This window comes from Eublepharis macularius, chromosome 3 (genome assembly GCF_028583425.1).
Source record: "Eublepharis macularius isolate TG4126 chromosome 3, MPM_Emac_v1.0, whole genome shotgun sequence".
Lineage (NCBI taxonomy): Eukaryota > Metazoa > Chordata > Lepidosauria > Squamata > Eublepharidae > Eublepharis > Eublepharis macularius.
In genome coordinates, this window is record NC_072792.1 from 163,433,783 (window position 1) to 163,457,798 (window position 24,016).

Sequence of the window (24,016 nt, forward strand, 5' to 3'; positions counted from 1 at the left end):
CATGAAACATTTTAAGATTGCAACATCTGCCAAGGTAGAGAGGAAAGAGACTGTGTCAAACTCTCCGGGCCAAAACAAACTCTGTTTTTGCTCTCTTTTTTCCAAGTCTCTCTTCCTGATTGGGTAACGTTCGCAACTGAGTCAAGCTATGGCTTATTTTATGAGGCATAAAAGTGCTATATAAGCAGGGGCTCATCATAAACAGAGAAAGGTTAGAACTTAGCTTGGAACATCAAACCACTAAAAGAAAGCAGAATGAAAAGCATCTTTTTCGTGCTCCTGTGTGCTGCAGTTACGTATGCTTTGCCGATCGGCTCAGATAAGAGAGATGAAGAAAAGCTGGAGCTTATTCAGGTAAAGAGGGAGAAGATGCAAATATTACCTAAATTATAAAGAATAAGGCCTTAAGGAAACTCTAAATTGGTCTATAGCTTGTGGATTCAATATTTACAGCCTCTAGAAATGGCTCATGGGGGTATATGCTTATTCAGAATCAAAACCTACTGAGATTCAGCGGTGCCTATTCCAAGAACAGTGTGTGTAGGATTGCAGCCTCAGTTAATAATCCAGTAGTACATAGAAACTTCAATTACTTATCCACACTTACATGAAATAAGTATAAGAAGGTACACAGTAGGTGTCAACTGGACAGTTTTGAGGAGTGGATGCTGGCATTGGGACTTTTCAATCTAGGAAAAAGATGAGTAAGAGGCGATATGATAAAAGTTTATAAAATGTTGCATGGGAGGAACTGGATAGACAGAACTTTTTCTGCCTCTGAAGTAAACACCCAAGAAAGGTCAATAAATTCAGAATGGGCAAAAGGAAGTACTTCTTCACCCAAAGAGCGATTGACCTGTAGAATTTGCTGTTGAGAGTGATGTTGTAATTGCTATAAAAGCTCTGCTGCTCAAGGGAGGAGCCAGAGGAAACCACTTTTGGCATTTTGTTCTCTCTCCTTTCATTGCCATTAGAGTTCTAAAGACCACTCCCTCTATTCCAGCCCTTTGTGTCTAATTGGGAAGGGTGCAGAGGGTGAGCAGTTTCAGGCATAACAATGTGGTGATGGCCACTAGTTTAGTTGGCTTTAAAAGTGGATTTGACAAATTCTTGGGGGACAGGTCCATCAGTAGCTAGGAGCCATGAGGAGAAATGGAACCTCCATGAACAGAGGTAGTAACCTTCTGGACAACAATGCTACATAGTTACAAGGGGAGGCTTTGGCTTCTGTGCCCAATTTTTAGACCTCTCAGGGCCCTCTGGTTGGTCGTCATGTGGAACAGGATGCTGGACTAGATGCACTGATCCAGTATGGCTGTTCTTGTGTTCTTATGTCTTTAAGTCCTGTGATGAAACCTCAGGAAATTGCTTACAGTTACTAGTGTTGCCAGCCTCCAAGTGGAAGCTGGAGATCTCCTGGAATTACAACTGATCTCCAGCTGACAGAGATCAGGTCCCCTAGAGAAAATGGCTGCTTTGGAGGGTGGCCCCTAGGGGCATTATATCTTGCTGAGGCCCCTCCCTTCCCCAAACCCCACCATCTCCAGGCTTAAGCCACCAAATCTCCAGGAATTTACCAAGCCAGAGCTGGCAATCCTAGTCACTCACTACATAGCACGGTAGGCAGACATGTCTGGTTACCATTTAATGAGCTGCTGTGATTTTTAGATTTGCACAGGAAAGAGAAAAGCCTAGAAAAGGTGGAGAAGTTGGGGTCTACGAAATAGGAAGGCCGGGCACTGAGAGAAAGGCCGGAGGGTCAAGTGAAAGCTGAATGATGAAATGATTTAGCGAAATGAAGGCAGGAGAAGAGCAGAAGGGAAAGTCTGAGGTGGAGAGAAAAGTGAAGAGAGTAAATAGAAAGAGCGGGTAGTTGCATTTGGCCAGTATCGACACAGATCAAGAAGTTCTCATATTCAAGCAAAAATCAATCATAATTTATTTGACATTGTCCGCAGAATGACTATTTAGCATGCAGAGAAGCAGAGCCAATTACAGGAAAACAAAACAGTTTATTTAGGAACTAGCATAGTTGCATAGAAAAAGAGAGAGAAGTTGTGTCCTACTACTCACTGGTGGGAAAAGAGGAGAGGGGGGAAAGAAGCAGGAAGGAAGTCCTGAGAATTGCATTCAGTAGGAGGAAGGTAATGATTGACCCACCTCTGTATTTAATTAGCTTTCCATATTTCCCCTCTGCTCTCAATATGAGCTTCTTCTATTCCAGCAGAAATAACCAGTCAAAATTTGGGACACTTCTAGAAAGTCTGTAATGTTAAACAGTATGCTAATTTGACTTATATATACATATGTTCTTTCCCTTTATTAGAAATACTTGGAAAAATATTACAATTTTACGTATGATGGGAAACCAGTTAAAAGATGGAAAGATGGAAATCCTATAGTTAAGAAAATCAGAGAAATGCAGGCATTCATTGGCCTGGAGGTGACGGGCAATGTGGATTCTAATACTCTGGAGTTGATTCAGAAACCAAGGTGTGGGAATCCCGATGTCGGGGACTTTGCCTTTTTCGCAGGACAACCCAAATGGGGAAAGAAAGACTTGACCTACAGGTAATGTTTCAATGCAGGGCCTTTATGAATTGTATGAATTTCCCTTTAACAGCAGCCCGAAACCAGTTATTTCTGCTTTAACACATTTTGTGTTATTTTTGGAAGGATTCTGAATTATACACCAGACATGAAACGACTCGATGTGGATGCAGAAATTGAGAAAGCTTTTCAAGTTTGGAGCCGAGTGACGCCACTGACATTCAGAAGGGCATGGGAAGGCGATGCTGACATCATGATCTCTTTTGCTTCCAAAGGTAAAACCAAATGAGCATTTATTTTAAAACAATGATGCTCACAGCATTACTACAAATTAGTCACAGCATGTCTGTATAACTTATGACTACCAATACAAATGAAAAGCCCCATGGCACAGAGTGGTAAGCTGCAGTCCTGCAGCCCAAGCTCTGCTCACAACCTGCATTCAATCCTGGCAGAAGCCTGTTTCAGGTAGCCGGCTCAAGGCTGACTCAGCCTTCCATCCTTCCAAGGTCGGTAAAATGAGCACCCAGTTTCCTGGGGGTAAAGTGTAGATGACTGGAGAAGGGAAAGGCAAACTACCCCATAACAAAAGTCTGCCAAGAAAACATCGTGATGCAACATCCCCCATGGGTCAGTAAATGACTCCGTGCTTGCACAGGGGACGACCTTTACATTTTACCTTTACCAGTGCAAATGCAATCCATCCATGCAATATGGCCCATCCAAACATTCACACTCATTTTGCAGACTAAAATAGGTAGAACTAACAGAATATTATGGTTTCTGGTAAGCAGACATATTGGCCTGCAGTATAAAAGCAGGATTTTAATCCAGTGGCACCAACCAAATTTTCAGAATATAAGCTTTAGAGAGACAAAATTTCTTTCTGTTTCAGGTGGGTAGCAGTGTTGGTCTGTAGTAGAAGAGCAAGATTCAAGTCCATGAGAACCGTAAAGATCAAATAGATTTCCAGGGTATGAGTGCTGACTCTCAGAAGCTCATACCCTGGAAATCTAGTTGGTCTTTAACATGCTACTAGAGCCAAACAAAGCTCCTTTGTGTATCTGAAGAAGGGACCTTTGATGCTCAAAAACTTATACCCTGAAAATCTAGTTGGTCTCTAAGGTGTGACTAGACTCAGGATCTTTTGGGGATCTGACCGTACATTTTCAACGCACTGCATTTGGTTTCCTAACTCGCAAGTTTCATTGGCTGGGGGGAGGTTGTGGTTCAGGGATGGTTTGCATGTAAAAAGTTCCAGGTTCATTATCTGGCATCTCCAATTAAAGGTTGGGAATGACCCTCATTAGCTTGGATCTCTGGAGTGCAGCTCCCCAACAGAGTAGACAGTCCTGAATGAGTCAATGGCCTGATCCAATGCAAAACAATTTCCTTTATTCAGACCTGTCTTATAGTGCTCTACTTTTCAATAATTTAGGATCTGTATTAAGTAAAAAGAAAGAGATTTACTACCACTTCACCAAAGAAAGTTCAATATCTTTTTCTAGCCTAAAAAGTCTTACTCCAACTTAAGTGGCTGTTCTTCCAATGGAAGGCTGGAGGAAGTTCTTGCGGCATAAAGTAGGATATCACCCTGCCTCTTCACCAAGTTTGGAGCCTTGTTTTTAAAACGTTTCTACATTTTTGAATTTGAAAACTATATTCTATGAAGGAGCTGTGGCCACAAACTGGATATAAATATTCAAGGTCTACTGAATTAGGCTGACTAGCAGATATCTGAGGTAAATGGAGGCCAGCACCTGCAGTGAGCTCTCTCATCCCAGGATACTTTTATCAGGAATTATCCTGCTCAGTAGCAAAGAATATTTATCCCCAGAATAGTTTCGTCATCTGTATGGGCTTCAGCATTTTGGTCAACTGACACTTGGCGAACAGTCAACTGTATTTGCTCATAGTCATTGAATTTTTTTTAACATTATTTGCTAAATCTAGACTGCAGGTGCAAAGTTGCATTATTTGGGAGGGACTGGAGCTGTATTAGACATTCAGTTATGAATTACATCATTGAAACAGTCTGTGTTGTGGATATGTAGACAAGCTGGCAAATGAACTAGCAAGAAGGAAATGGAACTATAAGTATCCCACTTCTACTTGTGTCATTTCTGTCAGTAACCATAGAAATGTTATGAGGCTCCATAGCAGGGCTTTTTTTCTGGGAAAAGAGACGGTGGAACTCAGTGGTGGAACTCGGGACTGCACAATGATGGCACTTTGGGTCAGCTGGAACAAGGGGGGAGTTTTTTAAAGTTTAAATCACCCTCGGCGAAAATGGTCACATGGCTGGTGGCTCCACCCCCTGATCTCCAGCCACTGGCACGGAGGGCAATCTAATCTCCCCTCTGTCGGGAGATCAGGGGGTGAGGCCACCGGCCATGTGACCATTTTCAAGAGGTGCCGGAACTCCGTTCCACCGCGTTCCAGCTGAAAAAAAGCCCTGCTCCATAGTCCCTCCAGGACTAATCCCCTTTGAGTGGCTTCTTTGCTCCTCCACATGCTTCAGAGATGTCTACATGTGCTGAACAGAATATCTGACTCATATTCTAAAGCGGAAGATGAAATTCTCCCTGCTCAGCTCACCGAGAAGACTCATGGCATCATATAAAATTGCCTTTGCTTCTTGTGGGGACGTTTTGCATAAACAGAGTTATATCTCTATAAACCATTGGCTTTAACATACTTAAAAGGGTGAAAATCTGGGATCAGGTAAATTAGGATTACATTATTTTGACCATATGGCTCTGCTTCCAGATGATGTCCTGTTTCAGCTACTACAAGTAGACACAGAAAAGCCCCTGCACAAGCGATGTCTGGTCATGGGCAACAAAACTCTTTCTTATATCTTCCCCTGTGCTTAGATCATGGCGATTTCAACCCCTTTGATGGGCTTGGGGGCACCCTTGCCCATGCCTATGCGCCCAGCAGCTCCAGCATTGGAGGAGATGCCCATTTTGATGAGGATGAAAACTGGACCAAAGGCCTAGGAGGTAATTTTCAAGAATTGGTAGATGTAGGAAGAGTTTTCCTTGGCCAGAAATAAGATCCACTGTAGAGTATTGTTGTCTTCAACAACAACTGCAGAAAAATATACAAGACTTGTTTTCTGTTCCTAGATTTACAATGATATTTATGGCTAGCTACTATTATGACATCAGGATACTCCTTATCTTAATAGGTTAGCTCTTACTGAAACTTTATCATAGCTTTCTTTGACCATCAGCTTCTGGAAATGTCAAGCAACTAATGACCAATCCTCTAAATACATCTAACTGTCCATGAGGTCAGTGGAGTTATTACGGCTTCTTGAGTAGTGTTAAGACATAGGGTCAGCTCAGCTCAGATGACACATGCAACCAGGAAATTATGATCAGGCGCACCCCCAATCATGTAATGAGATTTAATCAGCAACTTCCCGTTTATCATAAAACAAAGATTATGGATACAGGTGAATTAGCAAATTATGATTTGTGTTCACCTGCCAAACCAAGATTCAATGCTGTGAGTTACAATTAGATGCAGTCCTGGTAACTTTGGTTAAGATTGCATGGTTAATTTGCTATTTGATATGTATCCATAAATTATGGTTAGGCTGGCTCAGAGGAGAATTAATTGTCTCTGAGTTTGGGAGGTGTTTATTTCTGGGCCCACGCCTAAAGCCTACAAGGCTGAGGAACGGCTAGAAAGAACTTTAATACGAAAGACTTCTTGTAGAGCAATCTCTAAGCCTTGTTCCATAAAAAACTAAGATCATGTGATCTTAGGGTAAGTCCTCAGCCTACCAGTTCTATAACACTGTTACACATAAGGGGTTGTCTCTAAATTATAAATTTTATCACCACAGAAGGGAAGATAGAAAGGAGGAGTGTGTAACTACAATCTTGATTTCTCCATAGTTTGGAGAATTGGAAATACCAGTCTATAATAAAACACTGATACAGTTTATATATCGATGAAGATATAGATCTTCATCTCTAGTCCATATTTCTTATTTGGTCGGAACAATATAAAAGTAACTCCTTAAACTACCAAGAGGTACTATGAGAGATGCTAACAAGGCAATTCCATTGTAGAATTTTGGAGATGCTAATGTATAGCTTGATGCTTTTCTTGATTTTGTTTCAGGTTCCAACCTGTTCATTGTTGCTGCCCATGAGTTTGGCCACTCACTTGGACTCTTCCATTCCAACGATTACAATGCCTTGATGTACCCAGTTTATAGGCATCCCCAGCAGAGTCAACATGTCCTCTCTCAGGATGATATTGAAGGCATTCAGCACCTCTATGGTAATTTTTTTAATAAACCGTACCTTAGCACATATTCTTCATAGCCACACCTCGAAGGAATCTCCACAAATAAATCAAATCCATCTCCCAATATTTTGCTCTTCTGTTAAAATCAGGATGATGTTCTCCGGGTATACATTCCATAGCCAGCTGAAGATTTCTCTTCCCCAAACTTTCTGGCCTGCATGGTTTTATCACTGAACTAACAACATACTAGCTGCTTTCTCTTCAAATCTTTGCCCTGAAATGGCAATGTGATATGTCATTATTTGTTGTAAAAGCCTTCAAAGAAGTTAGGTCTTTGTAAAAATAGGACTCTAACTACACATTACCAAGTAGTATACTCACCTTTGTGAGCTAAAATACCTGGGCCGATTCCAGACGGCCCTCCGCATCCCGAAACGTCACACATCGTCGCGCGGAAAACGCAAAATTTTGCGTTTTCCGCACGACGACGCACGACGTTTCGGGATGCGGAGGGCCGTCTGGAATCGGCCCTGCTTATGAAATTTCACTAAGCATCCCCTTATAATTTCAGGTCCGGCACAATCCTAAGTGTGTACAATCAGAAATAAAGCCCACTGATTTCAATGGGACTTGCTCATAGTATGCGCTCCTAGGATTACATCCATCAATATCTTCTTAGAAGTATCACTCCAATGTGTGCTTATACAAATGTGTGTTTAAATGTCTATTCAGATAATGGAAACTGTTCTCTACTAAATTTATGCTTCTCTGTGTTCCTTAGGACCATCACTCCATCCATCTCAAGACCCAACAGAACAAGATAAACCAAGCAAACCCATCAGACCAGCCCAGCCCACATTGCCAGCAACTTGTGATCCTCAGTTGACTTTTGATGCTGTTACTACTTTTCGAGGAGAAATAATGTTCTTCAAAGACAAGTAAGCCAGCTGTCTTGTACAACGATCACATCCCCTCTCACCACCACCGCTTCTAGATGTTATAGGGATGGAGATAATGGTTCATTAACCACTGACAACTGTTTTAGAGCAGAGAGGGTTGAGTTGGCCCTGTATAGTGGACGTGTAGGTTTCAGATCATACCATAGCTATTGATTGTTATGCACTGAAATAGTAAAGCTATGTCTGCGCAGTACCACCTGAAGATGTGAACAGGGGCTAACATAACTGCACAACATGTTCTGTATAAAAAAGACAACCCTGAACAGAGAAAATAAGCATGCCTGGGGAGATTGAGGGGTGGGCAGTGCATTCACCAATTAGATCTTCCCCCTGCAGTTAGTAGACTCAAATAGACATTGCAGAGCTGGAAAAAGTACAAAGTAAGGCAATCAAGAAAATTACGGGGTAAGAGCTAGGTTTGCTGGATATGAGGAGGGGTAGAACTTCAGCTGGGTGTAAATACCATCGAGTTCACCTTCCATGGTAGCCATTTTCTCCATGGGAACTTCCTCTCCAGGGACATTTGTCATCTTCCACCAGCGAGTGAAGACATTTTTTTAAAATGTTCCTTCATTAACTCTTATAACTTTGTGTGTTTATATGTTGGTTTCAAATAATTTATATATATTTGATTTTAAACTCTGTTTTTAATTTTCTGAAATCTTAGAATCATAGAATTAGAAGGGGTCTTTCAGACCATCTAGCCCAACCCCCTGCCCAATGCAGGAACAGGCTAAAGCATTAAATGTTTTAAATGTTCTGATATCTGCCATCTTTGGGACTCTACATTGGGTGGAAAGGTGGCATAGAAATGTGTTTAATAAATAGTAAATATTTAAAATGGGCTGCAGCCATCACTGTCTGCAAGAGCACCAGAGCCCTGATATGCCAGATAAGAGCTGTAACTCAGTGGTAATGCACGTGATTTGCATGTAGAAGGTCTCGGGTTCAGTCCTCAACATCTCCAGTTAAAAAGGGGATCTGAGATGTGGGAGAGCTGCTGCGAACCAGAGTGGGCAATAATGACCTTAAGGCAGTTCATGTGTTCAAATAAAAGATGCCGCACATGTGTTATGGCACAGAAGATGCTGAGCAACAGATAAACCCCTTTGTTTTCTTTTACATTCCTCCCCTGTCTCCTACCTTCCTCCTCTTTTATATACCCCTCTATCTTCCTACTGAAAACGTTGCCAGATTGCTTTGTTTTCCCACCACTTTTTGGGTGAGTTATACTAAATTCAAAGTTCTTTAGATCTCTGTAACTGTTCATAGAAATCTTATCATAACACTATTTGTATGCAATACATTAGTTCACATCAAATTTGCTGCTCATGGCTTCTTAATAATGGATTTCATCTTAGCTCTTTTGCCCACGTGGCTTTCACTGAATAAAAAAGTAGTCTCCAATATGCAGTAACATATAAATCCTGTCACATATTTTTTCTCATAGTCTGTTTTCTGCCTGTAATATTGCATATTATATCTACCAAACCGGTTGTGAACATAAAGGAAATAAAGAGTGTAAATTAATTTGCAGTTTGTATATGGTGGGAGCAAAGTGAAGGATTTTAAGTGTAGAATTTACAGTCATATCACTTTCCCTTTTAATTTCATGTGCAAAGAGTTATTATTATTATTTTGTAGAAACAGCTCTTCATATTTATCTTTTATCACAGGCATTTCTGGAGAAAGCACCCTCAGTTCAATGAGGTTGAATTTAATTTAATTTCTTCATTCTGGTCATTTTTACCATCTGGTGTTGACGCGGCTTATGAAAATACGGATAAAGATGAAGCATTTCTTTTTAAAGGTAAGTGTGTACATCTTTCATTGCATCTACTAGCAAGCTCACTGCATCCGAAGATCTAGAATGACAGAACAATAAAGCCAAGTAAGAGGAACCAGAATTGCAGAAGAATCATCAATTAACTTTTGGGTGCAGTAGCACCTTAGAGACCAACTAGATTTCCAGAGTATGAGCTTTCAAGAGTCAGAAGAGGGTCTTGCTCTTCTACTACAAACCAAAATGGCTGCCCATCTGAAAGTATCAATTAACTTTGTTTGTTAAGGCATTTATTGAAATATACGTATGCTGTCTTTCCTGCCAATCCAGGCAACTCAAGATGACCTACAAATGCTGGACCTGCAGGCAACAACCATTTGGCTTTATGCTTGTTTTTCAGATTTTTCTGCTTCCATCCCTATTGTATTTCTTTCATTGACAGTAAACTCCTACACAGAGTTATTCCAGTCCAAGCCCATTGATTTCAGTGGGCTTAGACTGGAGTAATTCTGTTTAGGATTTCACTGTGAATGTCCTAACTACTGTTTCTTATCGTACTTTGCTCAGTGAATGTCCTAGCTGCTGATTATATTGCATTTTCACTTGCACTGTGTAATCTGCCTTGGATCTCAGTGAGCAAGGAGGACTATAAACAAATAAAAATAATTTTTAAAAACCAGGAAGTTGGAAGAGGCCCTATAGACCACCTGGTCCAATCCTTGCTCAGTGCTGTAGCTCCAAAGCCATCTTCATCTGCAAGACCTTAAGCAATGAAAAGCTCATCTACCTCATTAGAGAATACGTTCCATGAGAGCCCCTCCATGGTAGGCAGAAGGTTCCCGGTTCATTCTCTGGTATCTCCAGCTTAAGGATATCAGAGATTTCATGCTGGAAAAGACCTTTCTCTGCGGGAGGTCCTGGAGCGCTGCTCCCAGTATGCACAGAGATTAAATCTGGAATCTCCTGCAAGCAAAGCTGATTCCTGCCACTGTGCTACCATGACCTCATTTCTGCTAATATATTATATATTGCTATTTTGTTGTCTGAAGCAGGTGAGGTCTGGAGATCTCCCAGAATTACAATTGATCCAGTCCACAAACATCAGGTCCCTTGGAGATTGGACTCAGTAGCATTATACCCTGCTGAAGTCCCTCCCCTCCTCAAACCCTGCCCTCCCCAGGCTCCACTCCCAAATATCCAGGAATTTCCCAACCTGTTGGTAACCCTAAATTCTGCAGTCATAATTTTATTGTTTTTTTAATCTTTATTGCTGGAAGCTGCTTCAGAATCAAGGAGTTCCAATACAAATATTTTAACAACCTAAATGAATGGCGTAACTATATTCTGGACTGATTTATGAGTACATGTCTAATTTTATCAGACTGTGTAACATCATTGCATTGATAACAAATACCCGTTTTGATAGTGCTTTGATTATTCAAAGACAATAAAGGACCAGTTTCAGTGCCCCAGATTTTATTTCGGGTTTTTGAGATAGATTAGAATTCAGGACTGCTATTTATGGCTCCTTCCTGAGTTCTCTGACCTATAACCTGGAGCTGCCTTCCCTATACAAGTCAAATTAGGTCATTGTTGCAGCTCCCCTTTTGGGACAGGAGGTCTATCATAATAATGCCCACTAGTAGCAAAAGATCATTTGTTTTATCTCACACATGCATAAAATATGTTCCATCATCTGTTTTGTCACAGGCAACCAGTTTTGGGTCGTAAAAGGCGATTCCAGGCTACCAGGATATCCCAAGTACATCCACAGCCTGGGCTTCCCAGCTGATGTCAATAAAATTGATGCAGTATTTTTCAGTGAAAAAGAAAGAAGAACATACTACTTTGTAGCTGATAAATACTGGAGGTATGATCTCAAATGCTCTTTGGAAATACTTTATATCTTAGTAAGAACACTTCAAAGTATAGGAGAACTTGGTAAGCAGTACTACAGATAAAAGTTTATCTTCTAAAAAATAAAACACAGCATGTTAAGATAAAGAGCTGTTTAGAGACAAGTGGTGCAGCTTTGTTCGACTCCCATTCATTTCAATAAGGGATGTTTGCAAAATAGTCATTCAGATTTCTCCCTGGGTTCTGGAGTTCCAAAGTACCTGGCCTTGTTACCAAAGTAGAACAGGGCATGAGGAATCTACCATTTTTCTGGGTTGAGGGGGGTGGTTGGTTCCAAATTTGATACAGAGACTTGTGCATGTACCATTTGGGGTAGCTTTCTGTTTGTTCAATTCATTTGTGTTTTTCACAGTACGTTACTGGTGTGCCTGTGCACAGAGATAAAACACTGCCAAGTAGCAACCTCAATGATGCTTATGTGTATGTTTGCCTCAATATCCTTGCATCAAGAGGTGTTTCAACCATTTGGATGTATGCAAATACACTGAAAAACCTATCCTGATTTGACTGTGTTGTGTGGTTTCAAAATTCTGTCCATGTAATTTTTCACCGATGCACAGGACTCATATGATATGCCCATACTAACACACTGCAGAAAAAGAACTGTGATGTAGTCATATAATGCTTTTTTGCAGTGTTTGCATTTGAATGTTGAGGATCAAGGAAAGATGCAATTGAACTGAAAGTTGCAGCAAACCATGCATGCTCCAGTTCTGGAATGAGTTTTATAAATTCTCATGATTAAAACAGAATGCTGGAGGAGTAAACTGTAGAACACAATGACCCTACAAGATGCGAAAGGAATGGAAGAGGGAGGATTGCTCATCCCTAATTTCAGTAGGATTGCAAAGGGAAATGTTCTAAGTCCATTGACTGACTCATATGACTCAGCCTATGGGCTAGCTTAGATACCTTGGCCTCCTTCATTGGAGAACAGCCTAAGAAGGCACACTACCACATAGGAGAAGGAATGTCTCAGCAGGTGCATCAAGAGGATTGCCAATTGGACAGGGGGGGAATGTCCCATCCTTTTAATAGAAAGTGTAAGGAGTGGAAATGGCCTCTGAATCTTTTCATGCATAACATGCTATTGTGTGATAGAAAGTGCCATCAAGCCATAGCTGATTTACAGTGACTCCTACTGGGGTTTTCAAGGCAAGAGATTAACAGAAGTGGATTGCCATTGCCTGCCTCTGTGTTAGCAACCCTGCTCTTCTTTAGAGGTCTCCAATCCCATTACTAACCAAGCCGCTTTTAATGGAACAGGACCTGTTGGCAATTCTAACCAGGTTCACAGATGCTGCTTTGTGTCTGTGTTTTTTTGTAAGTGTGATGGCCCATTTTTCAGCCACAAGGAAGTAGCAGCTGTATTTGTGGATGACATAGATCCGCAGTTACTTCTTCTAGGTGGTTTCATGGAAGGGTGCTAAATTCTCTACTTGACTGCAGAAGTGCCTATTATTTGTAGCCATATCTGCATTGTTCTTGGAGGAAGATATATCTCCACATCTGCTAGAGGACCATTTTAAAGTCAGAATTTGGTGCAGAATGTTATTTATAGTTTGAGTGCCACAAGATAGTAGTAACATCGCATAATAAACGGTAGTGAATAATTCCATCATATTTATTACCAGTGCCCTCCAGTGGCTAAAATTAGAATTGCTTGGCCTTTGGCTGCTAGCAATTATTTATTCCTGAAAGCAATAGTTACATTAAGAAACCTGGATTTCTGGATTAACTTAAATAACAATTTCCAAAGAAATGTACATGAGGTACATCTACTAGCAAAATAAAGAATTCCATTGTCCTATGAATTAATCACAGGAGTTTGGGGCTTTTCACTTTATAAAAACAACAATTTAGGAAAGACATGATAGAGGTTAACTACTGCAACCAGGAAATCAGAAGGAGATTGAGACTTGGAAGAGCAGGTGTGAGGGAGCTAGATAAGATCCTTAGAGATAAAAATGTCTCTCTGGGAACCAAGGTCAAGATAATTTGAACAACAATATTCCCCATTACGATGTATGAATGTGAAAGTTGGACAATGAAAAAAGCTGACAGGAAGAAAATTGATTCATTTGAAATGTGGTGCTGGAGGAGCGTTTTGCGGATACCATGGACAGCCAAAAAGACAAATAAGTGGGAACTAGATCAAATCAAGCCTGAATTCTCCTTAGAAGCTAAAATGACAAGACTAAGTCTATTGTACTTTGATCACATCATGAGAAGACAAAATTTTCTGGAAAAGTCAATAATGCTAGAAAAAGTAGAAGGCAGTAGGAAAAGAGGAAGACCTAAAACGAGATGGCTGGACTTAATAAAAGAAGCTACATCCTCCAGTTTGCAGGATCTGAGCAAATCTGTTAATGATAGGATGTTTTGGAGGTCTTTCATTCATAGGGTCGCCATAGGTCAGAGGCGACTTGATGGCACATAACACATACACATGCATAGTAGGAAGTAGAGAGACAGCCAATAAAGTTTGTGAGCAGTAGTTTCAGAGCAGACAAAAGAATGCATTATTATCTTAAGGAAGTGATGGATTCAAGATGCAGTGATGGATGTGAGCTTAGAGGGGGCTTACATGGAGGATCATCAGTGTCTGTTAGTCAAGATGCCTAATGAAACCATTTTCAGAGGGACATCTGAAGCAGGGAAGCCTATGGCTCAGTGGTAGAGCATCTGCTTGGCATGCAGGATGCCCCAGGTTCAGTCCCAAGCATCTCCAGTTTAAAAAGATAAGTTGGTGTGAAAGACTTCTCTCAGACCCTGGAGAACTGCTGCTAGTCTGAGTAGTCAATACTGACCTTGATGTAGCAATGGTCTGATTCAGTATAAGGCAGCTTCAGGTTAAGTTGCTAAGGGAGCAACAGGAGAAGGCTTTGGCCTTTACACCTTGCTCATCTGGTTGGCTACTGTGATGCTGGAATAGATGGACCGTCAATCTGATCCACGAGGGCTTTTCTTGTGTCCTTATTTGCTCTGCATGTAGCAACCAGGAGAGTGATACGTTAGGAAATCCCTGCATCAAATCTGACTTGAGCAATGTACTCACTGAGTGGTCCTAGGAACTCCAGATTCTGTCTCTCTTGCATTAACTGTGTATCCAGAGAGAGACATCTACACACACACAACATGGACATCCAGCAGTAGTCAACCAGCATTGCTGCATTGGAGTTAGTGGATTTTTATCTGATTAGATTGTGAAACTCTTTCTGCTGTGTTTTTTAAAAGGTGATTTATTTGCCTTTTTATTTAGAGTCTATCTTTCTTACTGAGACTCAAGGCAGATTACAAAATTTAGCAATACAATACAGCATAAGACATATAATAAACATTGTAATGATTGGAATACAAAATTAGAAAACAATGCATTAGTAACAATTTACAATATGATGTAAGAAATGCAAAAACTGGATTACAGAAGCTAGAAAGCAACACAGTATAAACAAGAAATGCATACAATAAACATTTCCATAAACTTCATCCCTTATCCCTTTATCAAAGCATCCTCCTGAACAATTCTAATTTTACTGCAGCCCTATTCTCTTCCCCTCCTCCACAAATCTGCTTTTAAAAATCTTCCTTAGTTTTAGCTGCTTTGTAGGATCTTTTTTAAGTTTATTAATCTATCAATATTTCTTCTCTTAGTTCTAATGAAGGCAGCCAAACCATTGAAAAGAGGCCTAAAAGAATAAGAAATGACTTCCCAGGTGTTGAGGGAGAAATCGATGCTGCTTTTCAGTATAACGGTAAGTAGCAGTAGCAAAATCTCCTTGACGAGTCTTTCAATAATCTTTCCTTGCAAGTGCTAGGAAAAAGACACAAAGCATTTTGAGTGCTCACAAGGAAAAATGTGAGTGGAAATCATGATCTGTTGGCTTCAAAGGCTTAAAACAGGGGGCTGAAAATGTAGTTGTATATATCTACAGCTATTATTATGATATCTAAATGGAACTTGTGTATCCAGAGAAGGGTTGCCAGGCCCCAGCTGGCAACTGGAGGGCAGTGCCTGGTGCATCAGCATCATGCCAGTGTGTTCACATCACATCCTGTAAAACCATAGCATTTTTGTAGATTCTAGAGTGTCCATGACATCACTTCCGGGTTTTACCAGAACTGACTTCAGTGTGCTGGCGCAACAGAAACATACTCCATTCTGAATAAGGGAGCTCTGACTTTTGAAAGCTTACAGTCTGAAAGTCTTGTGGTTTCTAAGGTGCCACTGGTCTTGTATTGCCCTGTTCCATTCCAGTTGCCTGGAAAACCAACAAACAGGAAATAGAGGCCAAGACCTTCTCCTGAAATTGCTTCCTGGCACTGGTAATCAGAAGAATACTGCTTCTGAATGTGGGGGTTTCCTCTAGTCACCATGGCTAGTAGCCACTGATGGAAATACCCTGAATCTGTCTAATCCATGTTTAAAGCCATCTGTACTTCTTACTATCACTATGTGCTCCGGAAGTGAATTCTGCATTTTAAGCCTTCATTGAGTAAAGAAGTTCTTCCTTTTGCCAATCCTGAATCTACTGCCTATCAACTTCATGGGTGCCCTTGAGATCTGAGTATTTGGGGAGAAAGAGAGAGAAAGTTCTATATATCTACTCTCTCTGCTCCATGCACAATTTTATTAATCTCTATCATGTCCCAGCTCTGTTCTAAATTGAAAAGTCTGAAGGCCAAGCTACACATGACGAATGACACTTGAACAGCAAGTGTATTTCTCCCTGTTCACTTGCCCTCCACTCAATCCACTTGCCGTTCAAGTGTCATTCGTCATGTGTAGCTTGGCCCCCAGTCTCTTTAGCCTTTTGTCATACGAAAGGCACTCCCATGTTGGAGAAAGGTTTCTAGATGAATGGAAGTTAAGTACACATCAGAGCCCCACACAATTACTAAACACACAGGGAGGGAGAGTGGGAGTGAGTGCAGTGTCTGCCTGCCCCCAATTGCCTGGTCATCTGCAAGGGCAACCATGCAGAGGATGTGGCCATGCAAACTCTCCCTCTCTGTGTTCCCAAACCCGTGTTACTGATCATTGGAGGGAGATTCCCCACTCCTCCATTTAAAGCTAGCTGGGTGACCTCGGGTCAGTCTCTCAGAGCTCTCTCAGCCCCGCCCATCTCACAGGGTGATTGTTGTGAGGATAATAACATCATACTTTGTAAACCACTCTGAGTAGGTGTTAAATTGTCCTAAAGGGCAGTGTATAAATTGAATGTTGTTGTTGTTCTTCTTCTTCTTCTGCTGCTGCTGCTGCTGCTTCTGCTTCTTCTGCTGCTGCTGCTTCTTCTTCTGCTTCTTCTTCTTCTTGAGTTCACATGTTCATTTCCTCTACACAGTCGCTCCTGTTGATGACCAGGATGATTGCATGGGGGCAGGGGACAGGGTCAACAAGTTCAGTCCTGCTTCCCCCCGCCATGCATTCAGTAAACACATGGGACTTGAGACATCTTCTAATCCAGCAAGGCTCTTCTTAGAGGATGTAAATAGTATAGCATAGATTGTTTGGTAGAAAATCAGGTGGGGTCATGAGATAAATGCACTTCAGGAGCAAAGAGCTGCAGTCATTTATTTGGAAGTTCTGGTACTGAAGCTAGTAACCCTACTTTGGAGTAAGTTACAGGAGTATGCATACCAATTATATTGTTTTATCATTTGTTGCCGTTTGTGCAATAGAGATATTTGAATTTGCATTTTTTTCCCTTACAGGATTCTTGTATTTCTTCAGGGGGACAAATCAATATGAATTTGACCCTGCGGCCAGAAGAGTTACCCGAGTCACAAAGGTCAACAACAGCTGGTTTTCTTGCTAAGAAAATGAAACCACTGAAGAAGTGAACTAAAACCCTATTGAAAAAAATTACCAGGATGCCTTATCATGGAAGTATAATATGAACACTGCTATCCTATCTCTGGACCCCTCCTCTCACTGACAGAATACTAATATTTGTAGTATCATGAACGTACATGGAAACTTACTGGGTTGGATCCAGATTAATTTTCCATTAACAGAAGGCGTTTCCCTCAGCAGAACAGGACTCTTATGCCTGCCAGTGGCTCTCGGTACCATCAATTACAGTATTTTGGGAATGCTGGCTGGATCAGGACGGGTAGGAGGCACACCATGCCTCAGTGGTTCCACTCATGCTTAACTAGTCAAATCCAAAAGGTGATGCTAGGGGATGCTCCAAGGTCCCAAGGACATTTCTGCCACAGGGATCCATCTTGTTCCTCGTAGTGTTTAACATCTCGATAAAACCATTGGGAGAGATCAACAGGCAATTTGGAGTGAGGTCCCATATGCGGATGACACCCAACTCTATTTCTCTTTAAAAACTGAGCCAAGTGGGTCTGCGGATTGCCTGAACAATGGTCAACCAGCTTCCTTGAAGGTCCAATAAACAGGACACAGAGGCAAAGGCGCTTTTTTTCTAGCACTGACATTTACTTCCTTTGGACCATCGAGGTTCTCCTTAATCATTGTGAATCGCAGCCTCTGACGAACCCAAAGTCCATGGATCTGTCTAATCCCATGGGGAGGAAAATGCCAGGATATGGGAATAAGGCAGAAGTAGATTGTGCTGTTTGTGGGAGGAATAGACTATAAATTTCTGTTATCTATGACAGTTTACATATATGTATGAAGCTTTCATAATTTATCTTCTGAATAATGGCCTTTGCAGGATGTTGAACTTGCGTATTCACAGAACGTACTAAAAAACAGTGATTGGCAGAAGCATAGGTTGTAATCCCAGAAGGTCATTGGGTGTGCTGTAACTCATATCTGTGACAATTTGCTTACTTGTTTCCTGGAGTGGATAAAAATGTTTTCCTACTTGGTAAATAAGCGTTTCAAGCCCCAATAGATGAGGTGTCATCCTAGGATACATGTTCCAGAACAATGCCAGATGATAACTTGACCACTTCCACAACAAAAACGTTCCAACACAGAATTCCTTCCCTGCCATGAGCAACATGCAATAGCAATGTACCACTGCAGCCAAACGGGGCGTGGAGAGGGATGTTCCGTCCATCAGATGTGTTGATCCTGATAGTTAAAATACATAAAACACTATTTTAGTTACCTCGCTAACCCCAGATTTGCAGGAAATGGATATTAACAAAGACCTCTTGCAGCAGCTATGCTGTATTATATCATTTAATGAAACACAATGTTCTAGATCACTCTGGTCAGACCTGATTCAGATAAAGGCACACACGTAAGAAGCCTTAGGAATCTAGTAAACTTTCCGATATCAGGTCATTTAAATCCTGACAAGAGGTACACCTAAACAATGTTTTTGGTTCATTATGGGTACAGTATACAAGTCATAATATTGGGAAACCTTTGCTTCCATTTCATCTTTACTACAATATTGACTAACTCAGATTATACCATCCATTACTGACACATAGATAATTAAAGGAGAGCAATTACATGAGCGCATTGAAATGTCTTACCCCCCAAATAAGTAAAGAATCTTTTATAAGAAGAAGATCCTGATCAATTCAGACTACCATATTTATAGGTTTTTAAAATAATCTTCCAACAATCCACTTGTTAAGGGTCACATTCTTGGTTACCTAATTATCTTATAATTTTGAATACAATAAATAATATCTATACTTGAATAAACAAAACTTGTTTGTTCATTCTTGCTACTTTCTTGCTACTGAGCCTGCTGATGTGGGGAGGGCGGAATATAAATTAAATATAAATAAATAAATAAAACAATTATAACGACATATATTTAAAACAGTGACTACATGTTTTTCATGCATATGAATATCTATTGGCCCTCAACCAACACTCCTCATCTTTAAACTGTATCTTCCCTTCCATTGTTAGACATTCTTGCTGTTCTTAGACACTTTTTGCACCTGGGCCTCAACACATATTGTCCCTTGATATAGGTTAGGCCGTTTCTAATCTGCAAAGGGTCATACCCTCTCCAAAACTCTTCTCTAGACTTCTTACTTGACATGTTTAGCTGAAAAACTAAGGCAGCTCTGTTTTTGGCTCGTAGAAACATCCTCCATGATCTTTTTAGTCAAAACCAGGAACTGTTCCCTTATATTCCAGGCCATATCCATGACAACACAAGAACATTATCTGATTTTGAAAGGCTAGAGAACTTAGTGTATCTCTGTATGCCACACTCATCACTGGTGGGTTCTTTGGTAGATGAACAGAGCAGTTGAAAGTAGAAGGGGGGCTGGCCACCAGAGGCTGATTCTGCTCACATTGGATAATACACTTTCAATGCACTTTATCAGTCGTCTGAGGTGGATTTTTTGTTCCGCACACAAAAAAATCCATTCCAAATAATCTATAAAGAGGATTGGAAGTGCATTATCCAACATTTGCGGAATCAGCCACAGTCTGCCTATGTTCATGTGGGGAAGCTAAACCAAATGGTTTGGGAAGCATTTCAATGACTTATATTGGCATTGAATTGGCCATAACAGAAAAGGCCCCAACTCTGGTCTGTGCCAGCCTAAAACATAGAATTGCTAATAGGGGGCTTGCCTGAAGACTGTAGTTGGCCCACAGGGACACACGGAAGAAGATGGTCCTTCAAATAATACAGAAGAGCCATCCATCTCTGAATATATACAATTTTCAATACATTTTCAGTACAGCTGTAACAAAACTATTCATAATTTTTAGCACTATCCAAAAATTCTTTTCTTGAGCAATTTTTCAGCACTTCTCACAAAAAAACCCCATTCATTCGTATTTATTTCATTCATGTTGCCCTCCCTTCCCTGTAATTATATCAAATCTGATTTGCTATGTGATTTTGTCACATCATGCCCTTCCTGTGTGATCCACACGATTAGGCGAGATTACCTGTATCAGTAAAAATACCAGTAAACAGTGTGTGCACTATATGTGTACGTACAGTATCTTTATTAGATCAGGTATCTGACCAAGGGAGCTCTGACTCTCAAAAGCTCATACCCTGGAAATCTTGTTGTTCTTTAAGGTGCTACTGGATTTGAATCTTGCTCTTCTACTGCAGACCAACACAGCTACACATATCCAGTTGTCGGCATGACAACTGTAGAGTGCTCAACAAAACCCATTCATCCAGAGGATTTCGTCTGCTTATTCTGAGAGAACATTAGGTGACGTGGTGATGTTGAGAATGTCTACATTGATGCTTTCTATTAAGGCTTAGCGTACAAGAAGAATTATGGTGGCTCTGACAAAAAATGTGAATGGCACATTTCAGTGTAAACCTGCGCTTGTGTATGTTATGTGCCATTAAGTTGCCTTTGACCTATGGTGTTCCTATGAATGAGAGACCTCCAAAATGTCCTATCGTTAACAGACTTGCTCAGATCCTGCAAACTGGAGGACGTGGCTTCTTTTATTGAGTCCAGCCATCTCCTTTTAGGTCTTCCTCTTTTCCTGCTGCCTTCCACTTTTCCTAGCATAATTGACTTTTCCAGAGAATCTTGTCTTCTCGTGATGTGACCAAAGTGCGATAGCCTCAGTTTTGCCCAAACCCGCACTTGGGCATGACAAATAGTGCCACTAAATGAGAAGGGGGATGCAGTGCCTTTAGTGGTGAATGGCAGGAGATGGAGATGGAAGTGCCAGGATCCTGCGATGCCAGGAGCAGCAGTTAGTAGAACCATTGTTTGCAAGTGATATAATCAATTTACAAATATTTGCTCAGCCCTACAAGGGTCTATCAGTTGATAGCCTCAGTATCTAGTATGAGTCCTTTATATCTGGTGTACAGAGGGATAAAACATGTTATTCCCTACCTCTCCCCTTCAAGGGATTATTTAGCGCTCTAAATTTCACTAAATTTGAAAATCTCACTCAGCTTGACTTTACTGTATCTCTGCATTTCACTTCACAATCATGATAAACATAAGGCTTTCCCAAACGTCTGTAATATATCATAGTACTATGTTAATACCCTCGAAGATAAATAAAACATATGTTTGGTCCAGCTGCACTTTTCTCATGATCTCTGACTGTGTTCTATTTTTTTAAAAAAACTAGTAAAAGCAAAGGGCCCATGTCATTTTAAAGAAAAATATTCTGATAAGGTGCACGACGGGACAAAATGTTTATGTACAACACAAATATTCCTTGTGCAAAAAAAAAAAAAAATAGACTGCAGACACTCTGAAGTGATTTGAGTTTTGAGCTAGTGGGAAAAAATAACGAGAAGTGTTGAATACCCAGAAGTGTTTTAGGGCCAAGCTACACATGACGAATGACACTTGAACGGCAAGTGGATTGAGTGGAGGGCAAGTGAACAGGGAGAAATACACTTGCTGTTCAAGTGTCATTCGTCATGTGTAGCTTGGCCCTGAGATGATGCAGAACGTGCAAGTGAAGCAAAACACATCACAAAGAGTGGGATTGCTAACAATTGGATATTGCAACATGGATTTATTTCTTCCTTGTTGCCTGGTGCATCCTGTCTCCTCATTCTTGGCCAGAGGAAATGAGCCTCTGCGGTGGCAGGAGTGAGATTGCCTGGGTTCCCCAAAGAAGTCAGTTCAGCTGAATCCTGCTGTCACTTGTGAGATTTTAATGAGTCATTAAGCAACTTTGTTTTTTTGATGAAAGAAGTCAGGAGGAAGGTGATATTTGTCACAGGGTGAGAGCCCATGAGAAAATATATTCCAATTTAATTCATCCTTGCAAGTAAGTCCACAGTGTTCCTCTTCCAAAAAACAAAAGTTCTACCTGTCTGCACTGAGCTATTTATGGCTTGAAAGATGATGCGTGGCCAGGCGGATGTCAACTTTTGTCAAGCATCTGTTTCTTGTTGCTTTGCAAGAAGTTCTTTTTCACCATTGGAGATCAACTAAAATCCTTTCCTGATGTTAACAATGATGTACACCAGGAAACAGAAAACTCCATGTATTGGGAGTATACGCTTCCCATGATGCTCCCAATATGTGCAGTTGCAATGTTACCTGAATAGGGGGCACATGGATTCCACATGTGATGTGTGCACCAGAACTCTGAAAAATCCAGTGATCTGCTTGTACCTACTTGAAGGGCATGCAAAATGCATGCATTGACACTGTTCATGCTGATCCATGTGTATTGGGAGGATCTGGATGTAGTACAGAGGCTCTCAGTATTCATGGACCTGAAAAGGTCTTAAATGACCGCAGGATCTGTCCTACAACTTAGAAGAACCTAGTTGCTTCAAACAGAATTAATGAACTCAACGATTGCTTTTACATGCCTAACCCAAACTTTTTTTAAAAAAATGTGTAAAATGTATTATTTATTTCCAGCTGATGGCAAGTGGCAGTCAGTGAGCCAAACCTGTCCATGAATGGTCCCTATCATGTGCTATCTTCTTTCCATTTATCTGAAGTCAAATTCCTCTCTGTTGGAGGACGGAAGGAAGGAAATTGACGGAAGGAAATTAACATGAGGAAGTGTATTGGGAACTCTGACAACTGTGTTCTTTGAGAAAGAATTTTGGAAACGGACCTTATGGGGATCTGGACCGTCCGTTAGAAAAAACTATGGTCATAGAACCTTATATGTACACCAAAAGAAACACATCTGAGGTCTACATTTCTTCTGTGACCCACACAGTGTCTGGGATCAGCCTTGGACTGTCCACGTATTGAACTGAAATAGAAGGCGAAATTGACTCCATATATGATAAATTGTGTCAGGTGACATGAAATAGCAATTGCACTTTAATAGTATGGTTAATAGGATTTTGAGCACGAGACACTTTAATTGATGAGTTGGAGTATGTATGACGCCTATAAGTTGAAGTTATAGTTGTATTGTACAATGTGGTATGAGTCCTGGCTATACAAGAAAAGATGATTCAATAAATGTATTGTTAACTGCATGAGTGAGGATAAGACTTTAATTATACACGGATATTATATAGCTTTGTGGCTGCTTTGGGTATTTTGTTAAGTATTTCAACTTTAAATGCACCTTGAGTGCACTTGTAGAAAGGTGGTCTATAAATGCTGTAAAGAAAGAAATAACAATCCCTGGCGCCTCTGCTACAAGAAGCTCTCAGACAACAGGACTGAAAAAGACCTTTACATCAGAGAACTGCTGCCAGTTGCTAGACTAGACTGAGGGCCAAGCTACAAGTGATGAATGACACTTGAACGGCAAGTGTATTTCTCCCTGTTCACTTGCCCTCCACTTGCGCTCCACTCAATCCACTTGCTGTTCAAGTGTCATTCGTCACTTGTAGCTTGGCCCTGAGTTCTACATATAATTGAATGAAAAAGATTAAGAGAGTCCTCGTAGGAACCAAGTCCAGCATTAGTGCTTCACTCCTTTCCCAAGTTGCCCTTCTCTCTTTTACATCATATTTAATTGATATTCCCTCTCTTCAGCAAGACTCATCTTTGTCATGAACCAATTTCTGGATCTAAACTTGTGTTTTCCATTCACTTCATCCATGAAATCTCATCCCTAGTCCCTGAAATTCCAACCAGGCTCCATAACACTAAGGCCATTAACATCTCTAAAGACCTCCCTCCAACACAGGCCATTTCC

The 24,016-nt window shown here is 40.8% G+C and overlaps 1 protein-coding gene across 1 annotated transcript; it reads left to right on the forward strand.

The window, feature by feature from the left end:
* The first annotated feature begins 217 nt into the window (after positions 1-217).
* On the forward strand, positions 218-19,118 carry LOC129325906 (stromelysin-1-like). The gene is made up of 10 exons (XM_054973890.1): positions 218-354; positions 2,327-2,571; positions 2,677-2,825; positions 5,427-5,555; positions 6,691-6,852; positions 7,601-7,757; positions 9,455-9,588; positions 11,272-11,431; positions 15,133-15,233; positions 17,194-19,118. Exons 1-10 carry the CDS (start codon positions 256-258, stop codon positions 17,295-17,297), a joined length of 1,440 nt encoding a protein of 479 aa, XP_054829865.1. The 5' UTR covers positions 218-255; the 3' UTR covers positions 17,298-19,118.
* Positions 19,119-24,016: the final 4,898 nt, after the last annotated feature.

Excerpts from the sequence above, each read along its gene's own strand:
- LOC129325906 (XM_054973890.1), top strand. The coding sequence starts at position 256 with ATGAAAAGCATCTTTTTCGTGCTCCTGTGTGCTGCAGTTACGTATGCT. Across the intron at positions 355-2,326 it reads AAAAGCTGGAGCTTATTCAG|AAATACTTGGAAAAATATTA; the intron begins GTAAAGAGGGAG and ends TCCCTTTATTAG. Across the intron at positions 7,758-9,454 it reads ATAATGTTCTTCAAAGACAA|GCATTTCTGGAGAAAGCACC; the intron begins GTAAGCCAGCTG and ends CTTTTATCACAG.